General features: G+C 36.7%; 1 protein-coding gene across 1 annotated transcript; it reads right to left on the bottom strand.

Moving 5' to 3' along the window:
* Positions 1-1,632: 1,632 nt before the first annotated feature.
* LOC123658841 (DET1 homolog) lies at positions 1,633-12,754 on the bottom strand. Its single transcript, XM_045594136.1, has 5 exons — positions 12,224-12,754; positions 11,916-12,041; positions 3,021-3,244; positions 2,031-2,933; positions 1,633-1,944 (listed from the first exon to the last, which is right to left on the bottom strand). Exons 1-5 carry the CDS (start codon positions 12,542-12,544, stop codon positions 1,752-1,754), a joined length of 1,767 nt encoding a protein of 588 aa, XP_045450092.1. The 5' UTR covers positions 12,545-12,754; the 3' UTR covers positions 1,633-1,751.
* Between the last annotated feature and the right edge of the window lie 2,257 nt (positions 12,755-15,011).

Below are 15,011 nucleotides of genomic sequence, written 5' to 3'. Positions count from 1 at the left end.
GAATTAGTACAAATAAACAACTAGCTCGAATTTTATATGTAAGTAATATAGTACTTTATCGATTCCATTTTCTAACCGAAAAAAGAAGGAGGTTACTCAATTCGACAGTATATATATATAATGTATGTTCGGAGATAACTTCCTCGTTTATGTGCCGATTTTGATAAATTTTTTTTTTTTGTGGAAAGGAGATATCCCAAGTGTGACCATGATAAGGAAACCAGGATCTGATGATGGAATCCCAGAGAAATCGAGGGAAACCTTCGAAAATCGTAGTGACGACTTGTGCGTTTGTTAATATTTTTCGTCAACTTACGTTCTATTACTTGTCGATGTAATTGAAGTCGGTTTTTTTTTCGTTTGCGAGCAAACACAATTATACTCTAATATAATGGGCACCTCGAGAGAAGGCGCTGAGATGTCGTCAGACCACACCACCACGCTACTGACTAGCCCGTTGGCGCAGTTTGTAGTGACCCTGCTTTCTGCTCCGGGGGTTGCGGGTTCGATTCCCACCACGAGTCTGGGTGTAATATATATATATAAGTATTATTTATAAGTATGTTTTACAAAAAAAATGTAGCTATACTAATCAGCTGTTACCTAAAACACAAGCATTACGTTGCTTAAGTACTTTAGGAACAGCCGACTGTGTGTGTATTTTGTAAATATTTATTTATTATTATTACTCTAGGGTAATCGCATTTTGAAATATAGTTAGGTAGTTAAAACACTTTTACGAATTTTATGTGAAACAAGGAGTGTTAAATTTGGATTTCTGCTGGTTTGTTTGGGTAATTGGCAGTAGGCCTGCTATCTATTCTAGAGTTGTGGGTTCGATTTCAACGCCGAGTCTGGGTGCAATTTTTATATGTTATATAATGTTGTACGCAAATATCAAAATTTATATCAGTCAGAATATTGTCTCAAACACAAGCATAGATGTCCTCTGTCTGTGTCTGAAAATGGTCTCTAGAATTCAACTATGAGTACTTAAATACAACTTACGGTAATGTTATGCTCTTTATGAACCATGGTTCGATACTGTTGCCTTTGTTGAAATTATTAATATACGGATATGGTGGCCAACAATCGTATCTGAATGTGGGAATAAAATACATCTGCACACTGCCATCTGGGATGAAAACGGAGTTCACTTCACCCTCGCCTATTACAGAGTAAGACGGTACTACAAGAAAACAATCTAAACTGTAATTATTATAATAATAATAAAAACAGGAGTTAAGTACAAAAGGCGGCCTTATCGCTAATGAGCGATCTCTTCCAGGCAACCTAAACTGTAATTTTATGTACTGTCCTCTTTAACCATCTAAAAAACAAGTAATCACTAACAATTACTGGTTTGGTAGTAAGCATTGTAGGGTCTGCTGTCAAAGGCGGATTTTCCAAATGGCTGATTGAATTGCATTGTGTTTAATGATTCATTGTTTCAGATGTTTTATTCTTATTTTTAACGGACTTCTTGACGGAAGGTTTCCATGATTTTTCTGATTTGACAGCAATGTCAGTTGAGAGAAAAGCGCAATTTATATTTTAATTTTGACAAAACATCAAATTATTAGTAAAGTTAATAATGTACTAGGAAACATAATTTAAATAAATTAAAACCTCTTTATATAAAATTATATATTTAAACATTTATACATATATAATATACAACTATTTAATTTCATGGTTATATCGAGAATTGTAACTTCTTTTATAGTATAGGCGTGAAATGTTCACAGATGTCAACTAAAGACCGCGTTCCTTATGTGAAAATTGACAATGTACTCTGAATTAGTCCTCTGTACGCTAATCGCGAAAGGGTCAGTGGGGTGAAAAGTAAACGCTACTAGACGCCTTGCACTCGCAGGTACCGACTGACCCAAAACTCCTGCATATATTTTAAACTTTAGAAGACCTGAGTCCCGTGCATAAAAACTGAAAAAAAAGGTCAATTAAAAAAGTGCACTACATCTACAAGTCCTACCCTCCCGTGGTAAAAATGTAAAACAAATCAAACATACCGTATTGGATATTCTCCATAAGCTTTAGGCCTTTCCATAACTGACACCCATTTATCGTCGTAACTAAAAAGGCCCAAATCTAAATAGGGTGACCCACTGTAAGACTGGGCACTTATTGGCAACTGTGCCAATATTCGTTTTGTTGCTTCAGTCCGACCGCCGTATATTGCACGCACGATTGTCTGTTTGAATCTTTGTTGAGTCAATCTCGCATATAAGTTATTTGAGGGTGAACAAGTAAATTGCGAATCTGTGCAAAGTCTAGCGTTTCTAAAACAGTCACAATAGTTTTCGAATAATTGCAATAGCCCCTCTGAAGTATTTTCATAAACCTCTAAAATTTTACTTTCACTTATGTTGTATATAACGAAAAACGATGACTGGCTGTTAGGTTCTGCAACCCTCAATGTCACGACTTCCTCGCTTGCGTATTTTATAAAAAGATGGTCCTCGTCTAATAACTGCATCTTCCACATTCTCAAACTCTTGAACATGTCAAAATATTTATAAAATTTTCTTAATTCAAGAGGATCATTTGTTTCATCACTTATGGATTTTGCTCTTTTGTAAAGAAAAACTAGAAGTCTGTGTTTCAAACTGTTTATGGTTTCTTCATAGAATGGTCTCTCGTTTATCATTGGTGCGAATACTGAACTTACAATAAATGGATCATCATCATAACAGAATCTCCCTATTTTTCTAATTTCTATTAACATCCCCTCAACAATTTGAAACAAATGAATTGTTTGGTGTTGCACAGACAATACAGCTAAAACCTCCTTATATAAATAAATCCCTTGGTTATGTGAAAGATAAATTTTGTCAGTTCTGAAATGTTTTGTATCACAGAGTTTACCGTGGTGCAAGTCAACTAAGTGAAGTGAATAATCTTCAAGTGCAGATCTGCAAAAATTTATTTTAATAAATGAAAGTACAAATAAAAAACTGTACTGGTAAAAATTGGTGTAATTTGTAAAAAAAAAATTATACCTTATAGTCGGTGTAACTGCTTCATTGTTACTATGAATGTGATAAAAGTGAGGACGTAAATCATCAGGAATGTGTGCTGCTGAGCCAACAATAACATATCTGCCATCTTCAGTAAAGAGACTGCATTCTCTATTAAGCTGCTGCTCCATAAAAGGAAGCTGACCAGAGTTGCGTTCTACTCTGGAAACCAACCTTTGCTGGCATACATTTACTGTAAATTTTGGCTGAAATATAAAATATAAAGTTCTTAACTTCTTAAGTAACACTTTAATGTATTTATTTTGTCACTAGCATTTACATATGTATATTCACAAATTCAATATGACAAAATTATGATAATTTTGTAAAAGATGCTGAAGTCTGGCTAATGAAAGTAGATACTGAAAAAACGCGGCATATTTAAAAAAAAGCACACCCTAGCAACTTCAAAGACGCGCCGTCTTGTTTATTTGTTTTTTTTTTTTTAATTGTTACCATACTCTGATTCCGATTCTTCACAATCTTTGTTAAAATCGCCGAAATTTGTCAATGTTTATAACAAGATTTATGTTACCGAGTATTTATATTGTCCTAAATTCTAATCGCGTTTTCAAACATAGTAACTGGGTTAAGTAAGGTTTTGAATTGGTTTTACTTTTATATTTAAATCTTAGTAAGTTTCCGCTAGATATTCCCAAATTAATACATACATACATACATATAATCACGCCTCTTTTCCGTAGGAGTAGGCAGAGACCACTTCTTTCCACTTGCTACGATCCTTACATACTTCTTTCGCTTCGTCCACTGTCATTATTCCCTTTATACATGCTCTTCGGTTTAGGGTACTCTTGACCTGGCTTTTTTTCAAGACGTCCCTTATTTGGTCTCGGAACGTCCGCCTAGGTCTACCCCTTCCAACCCTTCCATCCACACTCGCTTTATACACTTTTTACGTCAATCGTTGTTCCCTCATTCTCTCGACATGACGAAACCATCTGAGCATACCTTTCTCAATTTTTGTCACTACATCTTCTTTCAGACCACAACGTTTCCTTATCTCACTATTTCTTATCCTGTCACTCAGTTTAACTCCTATCATACTTCTTAACGCTCTCACCTCAACTGCATTTATTCTGCTTTCATCTTTCTTCAGCCATACCCAACTTTCACTTCCGTACATGAGTGTCGCAACCAACAACCCCTCATGGACAGCCAAACGAGCCTTGTTAGACACCTTCTGACTGCTCATAAATGAGTGCTTTCCATTTCTTGTAAACTTTGAACCCAGATACACAAACTCATTCACCTGTTCAATTTGTTCATCTCCAATAACGATATTGCAGTCTGTCACTGCCTCATCTCTTTCAAACACCATCACTTTCGTCTTCTTTACATTCATCTTCATTCCCTTTCTTACAAAGGATCCACTCTCTATCAGTTACCATCTCCTGCAACTCCTCGAAGAGGCAAGTAATACTTGTTCATCAGCATAGAGAAGACATTTGACGAGTAACTCACTCATTCTCAACCCACTTTCATTCTCTTTTAAATCTGTCAAACGATTGTCCATGAACAGATTAAACAGCCACGGCGACGCTACACATCCCTGTCTAACACCTTTTTCGATATTAAACCATTCAGTGTATGCTCCATTTATTCTCACACAAGCACTAGAATCACTATAAAGAGATTGCAATGCTCGTATCAGGACACTGCTCACACCATTCACAGACAATGCTACCACAATTCATTCCTCATCACTCTATCATAGGCCTTTTCTAAGTCCACGAACGCGCAATAGACTTTTTTGTTTTTTGCCAAGCACTTTTCGGCTATGCACCGCAAAGAAAAGACCTGATCCGTACATCCCATTCCCTTTCTAAAACCCGCTTGTGCATCCCATACTTTATCGTCTGTTTCATTCACAACCCTCTCAACTCAACACTTTTGCATACAATTTACCGACGACACTGAGGAGGCTTATAACGCGGTAATTCCTGCAGTCGTGCCGTGACCTTTTTCCCTTGTACAATGGGACGATTACGGCTTTGAACCAGTCTCCCGGTACTTGCCTGTTTCGCCAGCACAAATTGAAAAGGCGGTACAGCTGGCTAGCCACTATGCCATGTCCAGTCTTTAGCATTTCGACGGTAATCCTGTCATACCCTGCAGCCCTCAGCCATACCATTTCATACTTTTCAACGTTTTCACTATTTCATCCATGCTTATCTCACTTTCACCAACATTTATACTCGCTTCCATGGAAGGTGCCGTATGTTGTACCTGCCCTTTCTCTCTTTCGAACAAACTTTCAAAATACTCTTTCCATCTCTTTAACACACATTCTTCTTCTTTTATAATTCTCCCATCTTGAATCCAGATTGTACTCAGTTCCGAGGTAGAAGTTTCTCCTCTGGCTGTTTTGATGGATTTCCAGAAAAACTTGATGTTTGACTGGAAATCTTCAGTGAGGCGTTTATCAAAATCATCCTTTCGTTCTTCTTTCTTTCTAGAAACAACTTCTTTCACCGCTAATTTCAATAATGTATACTTCGTTCTTGCTTCCTTTATCTCGTCATCCATTGCCTTTTGAACTTTTTGGTTAGCTTTTGTCGCTAACCAATCTAACCACGCTGTCTTCTTTTCTTACACAGCCTTTTGTACATCATTATCCATCCACACATTATAGTTCTTTCTTCATTTCGTTCTTTTAGCTACCCCGCATACCTCAATAGCAACATTCACGACCCCTTTCTTAAATGTATCCCACAAATCTTCAATCGCACCAATCTCTTCTATGCCTTTAAAACTTTCTCTCAGTTTCTCTACATACTCGTCTTTCTTTTCCTTTTCTTGTAGGTTTTCCACTTTCACTCTGTCCAACACTCATAGGCTCGGCCCTTCGGTGTCGCCACTGTTTAAACAGGCCACGCATTCGGGCTACGACCAGGAAGTTGTCTGTTTCGAAGCCTACACCGCGGAATGCCCGAGTGTCTAGCACTTTCTTCCTCAGTCTTTCATCCACTTTACAAAATCAATCATACTTCTAGACTCAACCTCATCAAGAGATACAAATATAAGAGTATACAAATGGATCTTTTTGTGGTCAAACATTGTGTTGGCCACGCAAAGATTCCATTCCAAGCATACTTCAAGCAGGCTTCTCCCATTGTCATTCACTCTCTCGTCCCCAAACGTACCCAGAACTTTTACATACCCATCACGCTTCACTCCAACCCATCCATTAAAGTCCCCTAACATCACGATCCGTTCATTTTCTCCGCACTTGTTCAAGACATCTTTCATGCTATTCCAAAACTCCTCTCTCTCTTGTTGGGCTTTTGATGACCCACCTCCGCGCAGCTCTGTCGGTGCATAAACCCCAAGGATAAAAAGGCTTACAAATTCATGCTCCATCACCCATCCAACCATTTTACCACCCAAACCACCACCCAAATTAAAGAGGTAATTAATATACCCGATACCCGACCCGATAATGGGAAACCTACAGGCCCTACAGTGTTGCCATTTAAAAAGTATGCAAAAGAATTGAGTATCTACTTTCGTTAGCCAGACTATAGTAGTATATTGTAACTAGTTTATAGTTTGTGTTATATCTGTACATAAGAGCAGAGGCGGCTCGTCCTAAAGAGCACTGATGCAGTGCACTCACACGAAAATTACATAGTAATCTTAAATCTATGTTTATTTAACTAGCCCGGTGGCGCAGTTTGTAGTGACCCTGCTTTCTGTTCCACGGGTTGCGGGTTTGATTCCCGCCTGAGTCTGGGTGTAATATAATATTTGTATATTTATTATTTCTATGTATGTTTATTAAAACCCGACGCCGCGTTGGCGCAACGGTTACAGCCATGTGTTGTACCTGTTGCGCTGGCGGTTGCGGGTTCACACATGACAAACATTTGTATTGGCCATACAGGTGTTTGCCGTGGTCTGGGTGTTTGTGCAGTCCTTGTGGGTCTCCCCACTGTGCCTCGGAGAGCACGTTAAGCCGTCGGTCCCGGTTGTTATCATGTACACCTGATAGCGATCGTTACTCATAGTAGTATATATATCTGCCAACCCGCATTGGAGCAGCGTGGTGGATTAAGCTCTCTCTCCTACATGGGGAAAGAGGCCTATGCCCAGTAGTGGGATATTACAGGCTGAAGCGTTATTAAAAAAAAAATAGTTATAACAGTCGGCTGTTACCTGTAACACAAGCATTAAGTTGCTTACCATAGGAACAGACGACCGTGTGTGTATGTTATATGATATTTATCTATTTATTTATATTACATACTATCCTTACATTACATTTTTTCTACTCTACTACGCCTATACAATAGTCTATTATAATACGTACATTTGGCATTAAGTTGTAACGAGTGGAGCGCCAGTGATTGCGTTCCTATGAAACGAAGTTTAGTACGATTCCTAGCACTATTCAATGAGTGCGAAAGAGACAGGCTGAAGCGTAAAATAATAGATTTCATATGAGAAATTAGCACACAAAAAAGTATACGAAAAACTAAAAAGAGCTTACCATTGATTTATTTGTATAGAAAATCTATTCCGTCCATGCGGATTCACCACCACTACAGGCGCCAGCTCCAAACACCAGACGCGGAAATAAAATCATTTATTGCTCTATTCACATCTACACAACTAAAGGGTTTTGAAATATTGTTCAGATTTAAAAACACGCATAAAAGATTTAGTTTTCGTACTACACTTTTGAGTAAGTAATAAGTACTATTTCAGTTCAAGGCACATGTTGAGTCTTTTCACAAATTTTAATAAAAGATACACTGTATTGTTCCATTTTTAACACAAAATGTCACGCACAAACTATTTTTATTACTTACCAGCTGACCTCGCAAACGTTTTTTGCCATATATGTTATGCATCTTCATCATCATCATCATCACTTCACCCTCTCGCACTCCACTGTTGGACATAGGCCTCCATAAGTTCGTGCCAAAATGGCGTGAACTCATGTGTGTTGCTCATAGTCACCACGCTGGGCAAACGGGTTATTGACCGCAGGGCTGGCTTTATCGCACTGAAGACGTTGTGCCCGTCTTCAGCCTGTGTATATGAAAGCCAGCAGTTGGATGGTTATCCCGCCATCGGTCGGCTTTTTAAGTTCCAAGGTTTTGGTGGAACTGTGTAACCCTTAGTCGCCTCTGTCGACACCCACGGCAAGATAGGGAAAGGCTATATTCTTTACTGCCGTAGCCAGTAATATGTTATTTAGCTTCTCTTCATACCCCCCCCCCCTCCATTATAATATAGCTGTATTAAAAATAGATGTTGGCCGATTCTCAGACCTACCCGATACCCACACAAAATTTTATAAAAATCAGTCCAGCCGTTTTGGAGGAGTACTGGTATTTGTAACTAACATTGTGACACGAGAATATTAAAAGATTTTTCACTGAATTTTTTGTTCAATCACAATAAAATATAGCCGATGTCACTCCTGAATAGTGTAGCTTTTTGTTAGTGAAAGAATTTTCGTGATCGGATCAGTTTTGCGAAGATTAACCCCTACAAACAAATAAAGTTAGAAAATTTACCTCTTTATAATATTAGTATTGATTTAAAAGAAAAACTGCTAAATAACTGACGAAGCCGATATGTTTGTTTGTATGCATAAGATGGCAACAGGGCATAGTTTTAGGCAAATTATCACCGCAGTACTTGGCACACACTGCACACCGCAGGGCCGAACCTGCAACGTCGCGCTTGAGCGGTGCTCCAGATTAGGCTAATTTCTCATATGAAATCTTTTACTTCGCGTCGTCCTGTCTCTTTCGCACTCATTGAATACAGTGCTAGGAATCATACTAACTTTCGTTTCATTGAGATGCAATAGAAAGACTAGAGAAGCTAAAGTTGCCGGTATGTAATCAACAAGTCCAATTCACAAAAATCCAAGTCCAAATATAGAAGCCAAAGTTTTCAGTACTAAATCAACACAAGCGTCACAAGCGAATACGGAAAGGTGCGCAGTAAACGAATGAGCGAAACGTACTAACTGGTGTCAACCATTTTACAATCCTGATTAAATGCGCAAACTTTTAATGGCACTTAGTACATTTTTTTTTAAAGGAGGGCCTTTCAAAGTCGACAAATTTTGAAAATTTTAAATTCATAGTTCAACAAATAGTCTTAATTCTAGAAAACATGGGGGGCAATTGTGTCATTATTTTTAACTGTGGTTCTAGAAATGTTATTTAAGGTTACGGTTTCAAAGTTAAAATGAACAAAAATAATAAAAATTAACCAAAATAACCGAAAAATGGTTACAGTTTGACCAAATTTCTAGGTTTCTCTTAAATGCCCATAATTTTCAAACTCCATGGGATAGATTTATTTTTCTGATTTTTTCCATGATGATTACAATCAATCCTGTCACCCCGTTTCGGCTTGACGTTGAGTTCTGGGGTACCCTGTATAAAGCTACTAAACTTGAATAACATAACCAATAATTACATGTATTTAAGTGATACATAATTATGTATCACTTAAATACATGTACATCAATGATATGGGAATTGTTTCTTAGAGATAGATAGATACTCTTTATTGTACACAACAACAATCAACACAATAACATATTACAAATAAAAAACAGTGTACAAAGACGGTCTTATCGCTAGAGGAGCGATCTCTTCCAGACAACCTTTGGGCATATATAACACAGCGTAGTGAAAGCGGTAGGGAAGTGTACACAGAGAAGTGACGATTAGTGTCACCTACACAATACATACATACATACATACAAACATATATATATATATATATATATATATATATATATATATATATAAACATATATAATCATATAGAAATATATATAATATGGATAAAAGCATAGAATACAAAATACAAGTGAAGCAATACTCTTACATTGTTATGCAGAGATATAAAAACAATTATGACGTACTACAAGTGACAAATAGTGTGACTTGAGGTATTTTTTAAAGCAAGAAAGGGATTGGGCTTGTTTTATAGGAAGAGGCAGAGCGTTCCAAAGTTGAACAGCTTTAACTGAAAAAGAATTGGAGTAAAAAGAAGTAGTGTGAATTGGAGTTTCGAGCATCAAAGTAGACTCGGATCTAAGGGTGCGTTCGTGTGTATTACAAAGATACTTGAAACGCTCCTTAAGGTACAGAGGTGTATCAGAATGAAAAAGTATACAATATAGTAGCGAGAGTATGTGAGTATTCCTGCGAAAGCATCGGAAGCCATTTGAGACAATTGCGAAATTCGGAAACGTGATCATATTTGCGAAGACCAAATTATAGATTAGAAGCATAGATTTTGAAGGCGCTCAAGCTTATTTAATTGCTCCTCTTTAAGATCAAGATAACAAGTGTCAGCATAGTCAAGAATTGGTAGGAGGAGTGACTGCGCTAACGTAATTTTGGTAGGCAAAGGGAGGAAATATTGTCTATTGAAGATAATTCCGAGGTTTTTGACTTTGTCGCTGTAACTGATTACGGCGTTGCTATAAACGACTGGTGGTATAAGTGACCAATCTATTCGACACACAAGTTTAGGACTACTGATAATAATGACTTGACATTTTGAGGGATTAATGTTTAATCCATAAGAGTTACTCCATCTATATAGGTTCTTCAAGTCATTATTTAAATTGTTTATTGATGTAGGTAAATCTGACAACTTAGCGTAAGAATAAATTAGAAGATCATCGTCGTACAAGTGGTAAAGAGAAGATATGCGGAGAGTTATTGAATTTATGAAGATCGAAAATAAGAGTGGGAACAACACGCCACCTTGCGGAACGCCAGCATTAACGTTAGACCAGTCTGAATAAGAATCCTGGACAAGAACACACACCGACGACCAAACAAGTAACTATGAAACCAATCAATTGATGATGGAGATATGTTAAGTGAGCACAAGACAGCCAGCAGTAAATCAAAATCCACCGCGTTAAACGCATTACTAAAGCCCAGCAAGGTCAACACGATGAGATTGTGACCGTCCATTGCCCGCCTAATGTCATCAGTGATTTTCACATCTGTAGTCGTACTAGGACCTTTACGGAAAGCGGGCTGATAAGGATTTAGGAGATCATTGGAAGACAGAAATAAATATAGCTGTTGATGCACAAGACGCTCTAAAACTTTGGACAGGAAAGGGAGTATGGCTATTGGGCAAAGATCGGAAAACGTAGAGGAATCCGGTTTTTTAGGTAGGGGAATAATTTGAGCGTCTTTCCAGCTAGTAGGAAATGTATTGGACCTTAGGGATTCGTTGAAAATATGGGTTATGACAGAAAGGACTGAGTCTATTATAGGAATGATCATATTACGGCTGATGTTATCGAAGCCCACTGCATTAGAACTAACAGCTAATATGCTCTTCTTAACATCACATTCAGACAATTGTGTGAAGGTAAAAGTTGACGAAGAGTCAGGAGTTTCAATGGCAGAAAGATGACTAAGGGTTTATCGGCTTTAGTCGCACTGTCTATAGTGACAGAAGAAGTAAAATATTTATTGAGCTTATTGAGATCAAAGGAATTTGAAGGCACGTATTATTTGACTTTGCCAACTCCAAGTATATATTTGTTTTTAAGTTTATTTGTTGTAAATTACTTTTCAAAAAACAAACTCAAAATTTAAAAAAAATCTGTTAAAAACCATAAAATCATAAACTAAGCAAAGCACTCAAGTTAATTGACAAACTAAATTGTCATATGTTTAACAATTCAGTCTGTAATAAGAATATCCCACTGGTGTGCGTAGGCCTCTTTCTCTATGTAGGAGAAGAATAACATTAGAAGTCAGCTGTTTAGGCAGTGCAACGAGGAAGGTTCCCCAATTTGAAAAAAACATCCATCACATAAAATGAAATGAGTTGTTTAAAATATACCTTAAAAAATCTATAAAATATATGTGTCCTTATTCTATGATGTGCATCTGCATCAGCATTTAATAAATCTGAGGGGTAACCTGCCACTAAGTCACCAGCCGCGGATGCCCCTCTATATTCATAGATCTGTAAAGATTTAATAATATTACTTCATAACCTAGGCCCACAATTTAACACATTTAAGTGATTTAATTATATTAAGTTATATATTGGTCAACATAATACAAACAAAAAGACATAAATTTACTAGTTTTTTTTTTTATTATTATTATTTATGCAATAAAAATTATTTTTAAGGTAAAGAATACCTCTAATGATGTCTGATCAGCAGAAAATGCTATAAAATGCTTTCCATCTGGGCTAAATTTTCGCAAAAAACATGGTGGTTTTTCTACGTTGACTATAGTTAAATTAGGAAAGACATTTTGGTAAAATTCTCGGACAACATGAAAATGAGATCCAGGTTTGCGAGAACCATAAATTTCACGGTCCATTAGTCTAATGACAATATTTTGGGGCTTAATCTTTCTAGGCACGATCTTTTCAGTACAAAAAAAATCTTCTTCGTCAAGCGTGCCTGGTGGGACATCTTCGTAAAAAACACTTTCAACATTACAACTTGTATTCATTTTTAACACGAAAAAAATTTCGACTTAAGACATTGTGAATCAAATAAAAATAGTTGGCCTTATATAATAATATCATGTATCAATTTATATAAATCAAAGTTATTATATTATGTTTTACTATTAAATATTTACAATATCTAACATTATACGGTTCACAGTAATCACAGTTTACACAACTGCGATGACATTTGTCATTTTGTCTTCGACAAATCAAACCATGGAGCATTTCTCTATGCTCCATGAATCAAACAGTACCTATGCGACAAATGACAAAATGACATATTATATTTTAACGATTTTGTTGGATTTTGACAATTGATTAATCGATTGAAGTAAGGGAAATACGAGGGTACTCGTATATGTGAGATTTTGTTACTATCGATAAATTCTTTTATATTTTTTGATGTACATATCACTTGGATGCTGTAAGTAAAACGAATGAATAAACATGTGATAAAATAAATACTATGGTTATCATCATATGCACTACAACCAAATAACTAGGAGGTAGGATAGTAGGAGTTATGCAACGTGTTAAGAACATTATTTGCATTGAAAATGAATAATAGTTATCTACACAAATAAAAAAATTGGAGTGTCTGTTTGTACTATTAAAATAACCGCTTTTTACTAAATGCATATGGATGTATAAATGGTACATATACCAAAATAACATTTATTTACAATTTCTGTCTGTCTGTTTGTACCAGCTAATCGCTGAAACGGCTGGACTGATTTTAACGGGACTTTCACTAGCTTACATAGTAAGGAGTAACTTAGACTACTTTTATTTTAGATATTTACTTATTTTATAACTCTTCGAACTGAACAATAACTTTTTGTTAAATTCCAAGCGGACAAAGTCGCGGTGACGCCCGCGTTAAAAAAAAGTTAAATTAAAAAAAAATTGAATTGGATTGGAAGTAATAAGAGAATAATTTTTTTCTAACGCGACTAACTAAAATCTGAGAGAGATAAAAAAACATATTTAAGAAATGGTTGGCTATTAAAAGTAACTAATTAGTTCTAGAGAAAGAAAAAAAAAATCCAGACCAACATTTGGAAAAAGTAATTTAATACAAGTAAATCTAAAATTAACACAAATTAATCTTTATAACCAGGAATAAACATACATCCCTACGCTGTTTTTATAGATTAACAATATTCTTTCAAACATCAAACATAAACTCGTTATATTGCTGATCGATAAAAAAAAAATATTTAAACTACTCGAAATACTTCTGGCTTATATAAAAATCACTTAAAAAACTACACTAGGGTTCGATTTACTTCTGGCACATGGGTGGAGGTTAACTAAGGTCACTTATCTTTGTGCGAATCCTAGACACGTGGCTAGACCATAAATTCAATGACACCTTCCACCGCCGCGTCGTCTACCGTAGGTCGGGGCTTGCACACGCCAAGTTAAAAAAATTGTCTTCCTTGCCAGAGAGTAGATTCAAGGGTGCTAAATGTGTTCTTGATGGTCTAGGATGTTTATCAGAACTCATGTAACATTTAGGCGTATATGTTGGTCGTAAAGTTGGGCGTAAAGTTGGGGTCCTAGCGGCCAACCTACCAGTCCGGCCACGTGGTATCACCAGCAACAACTACCCGCACGTGTCTGCCACACCAAGGGTCCTGGAAGGTCACACAGAAAAAGTGAGCCCTTCCGTAGTCAACCCCCAATGTCTCTAGGTTGACACGGAAATGGCCCACAAAAAACAAGCACATCCTAACATAATTTAATTAAAATAAAAAAATACTCGTTAGAGCAATTAAAAAATAATCTTATAACAACCTACACACATTTAACAATCAACACAAAAGCAAGCTAGATATTACAATTAAATAAGAGTGTGTAATATAACAACGACTCACCCAGCAAAATCGCACCCTGAACCTGACCGAGGCTGAAAACCAAGGAAAACGAAGAAGCCGCACAGTGACAGCGCTTAAACAGTGCGAGCCTAACCCACACCACGGAGTCCCCACCAAAGGTTGTTACTGTGTGTGTATGTGTGTATATATATCTATCTATGTATGTATCTATGAATGTATGAATATGTATGTATGTATTTATGTATGTATGTACAGTAATACCCCGGACTTACGCGATAGGTGGGACTGAGTGCTATCCGCGTAAGTCGGGGTACAGTTTTGCGGGGTACTTTTCGTAATTGATCTGACTGTCGATTCCGGTAGATCATACGTCTTCGCTAAATCACAAATTTTTATTTTTGCATCGTAGTCTTTAATAATGTTAAGTTTACACTCCAAAGATAATGTTTTTCTCTTCTTATTTAAAGCAAAAGAGTCGGTTCTACTTGGTTTGGATGCCATAGTTGTACTTAGTAAATATCTCAGGTCGTTGCACAACGCACAAAAAAACACAAAATCGTAACTTATGTACCTACGCGCCGATTCCGCACTACACGTCTGTGCCTGTTGTAAACTGAACGAATAA

The sequence above is a fragment of the Melitaea cinxia genome, chromosome 13, assembly GCF_905220565.1.
Source record: "Melitaea cinxia chromosome 13, ilMelCinx1.1, whole genome shotgun sequence".
Taxonomy (NCBI): Eukaryota; Metazoa; Arthropoda; class Insecta; order Lepidoptera; family Nymphalidae; genus Melitaea; species Melitaea cinxia.
Note: the sequence above shows the minus strand (reverse complement) of the source record. Positions and strands in the feature narration are given on the sequence as shown.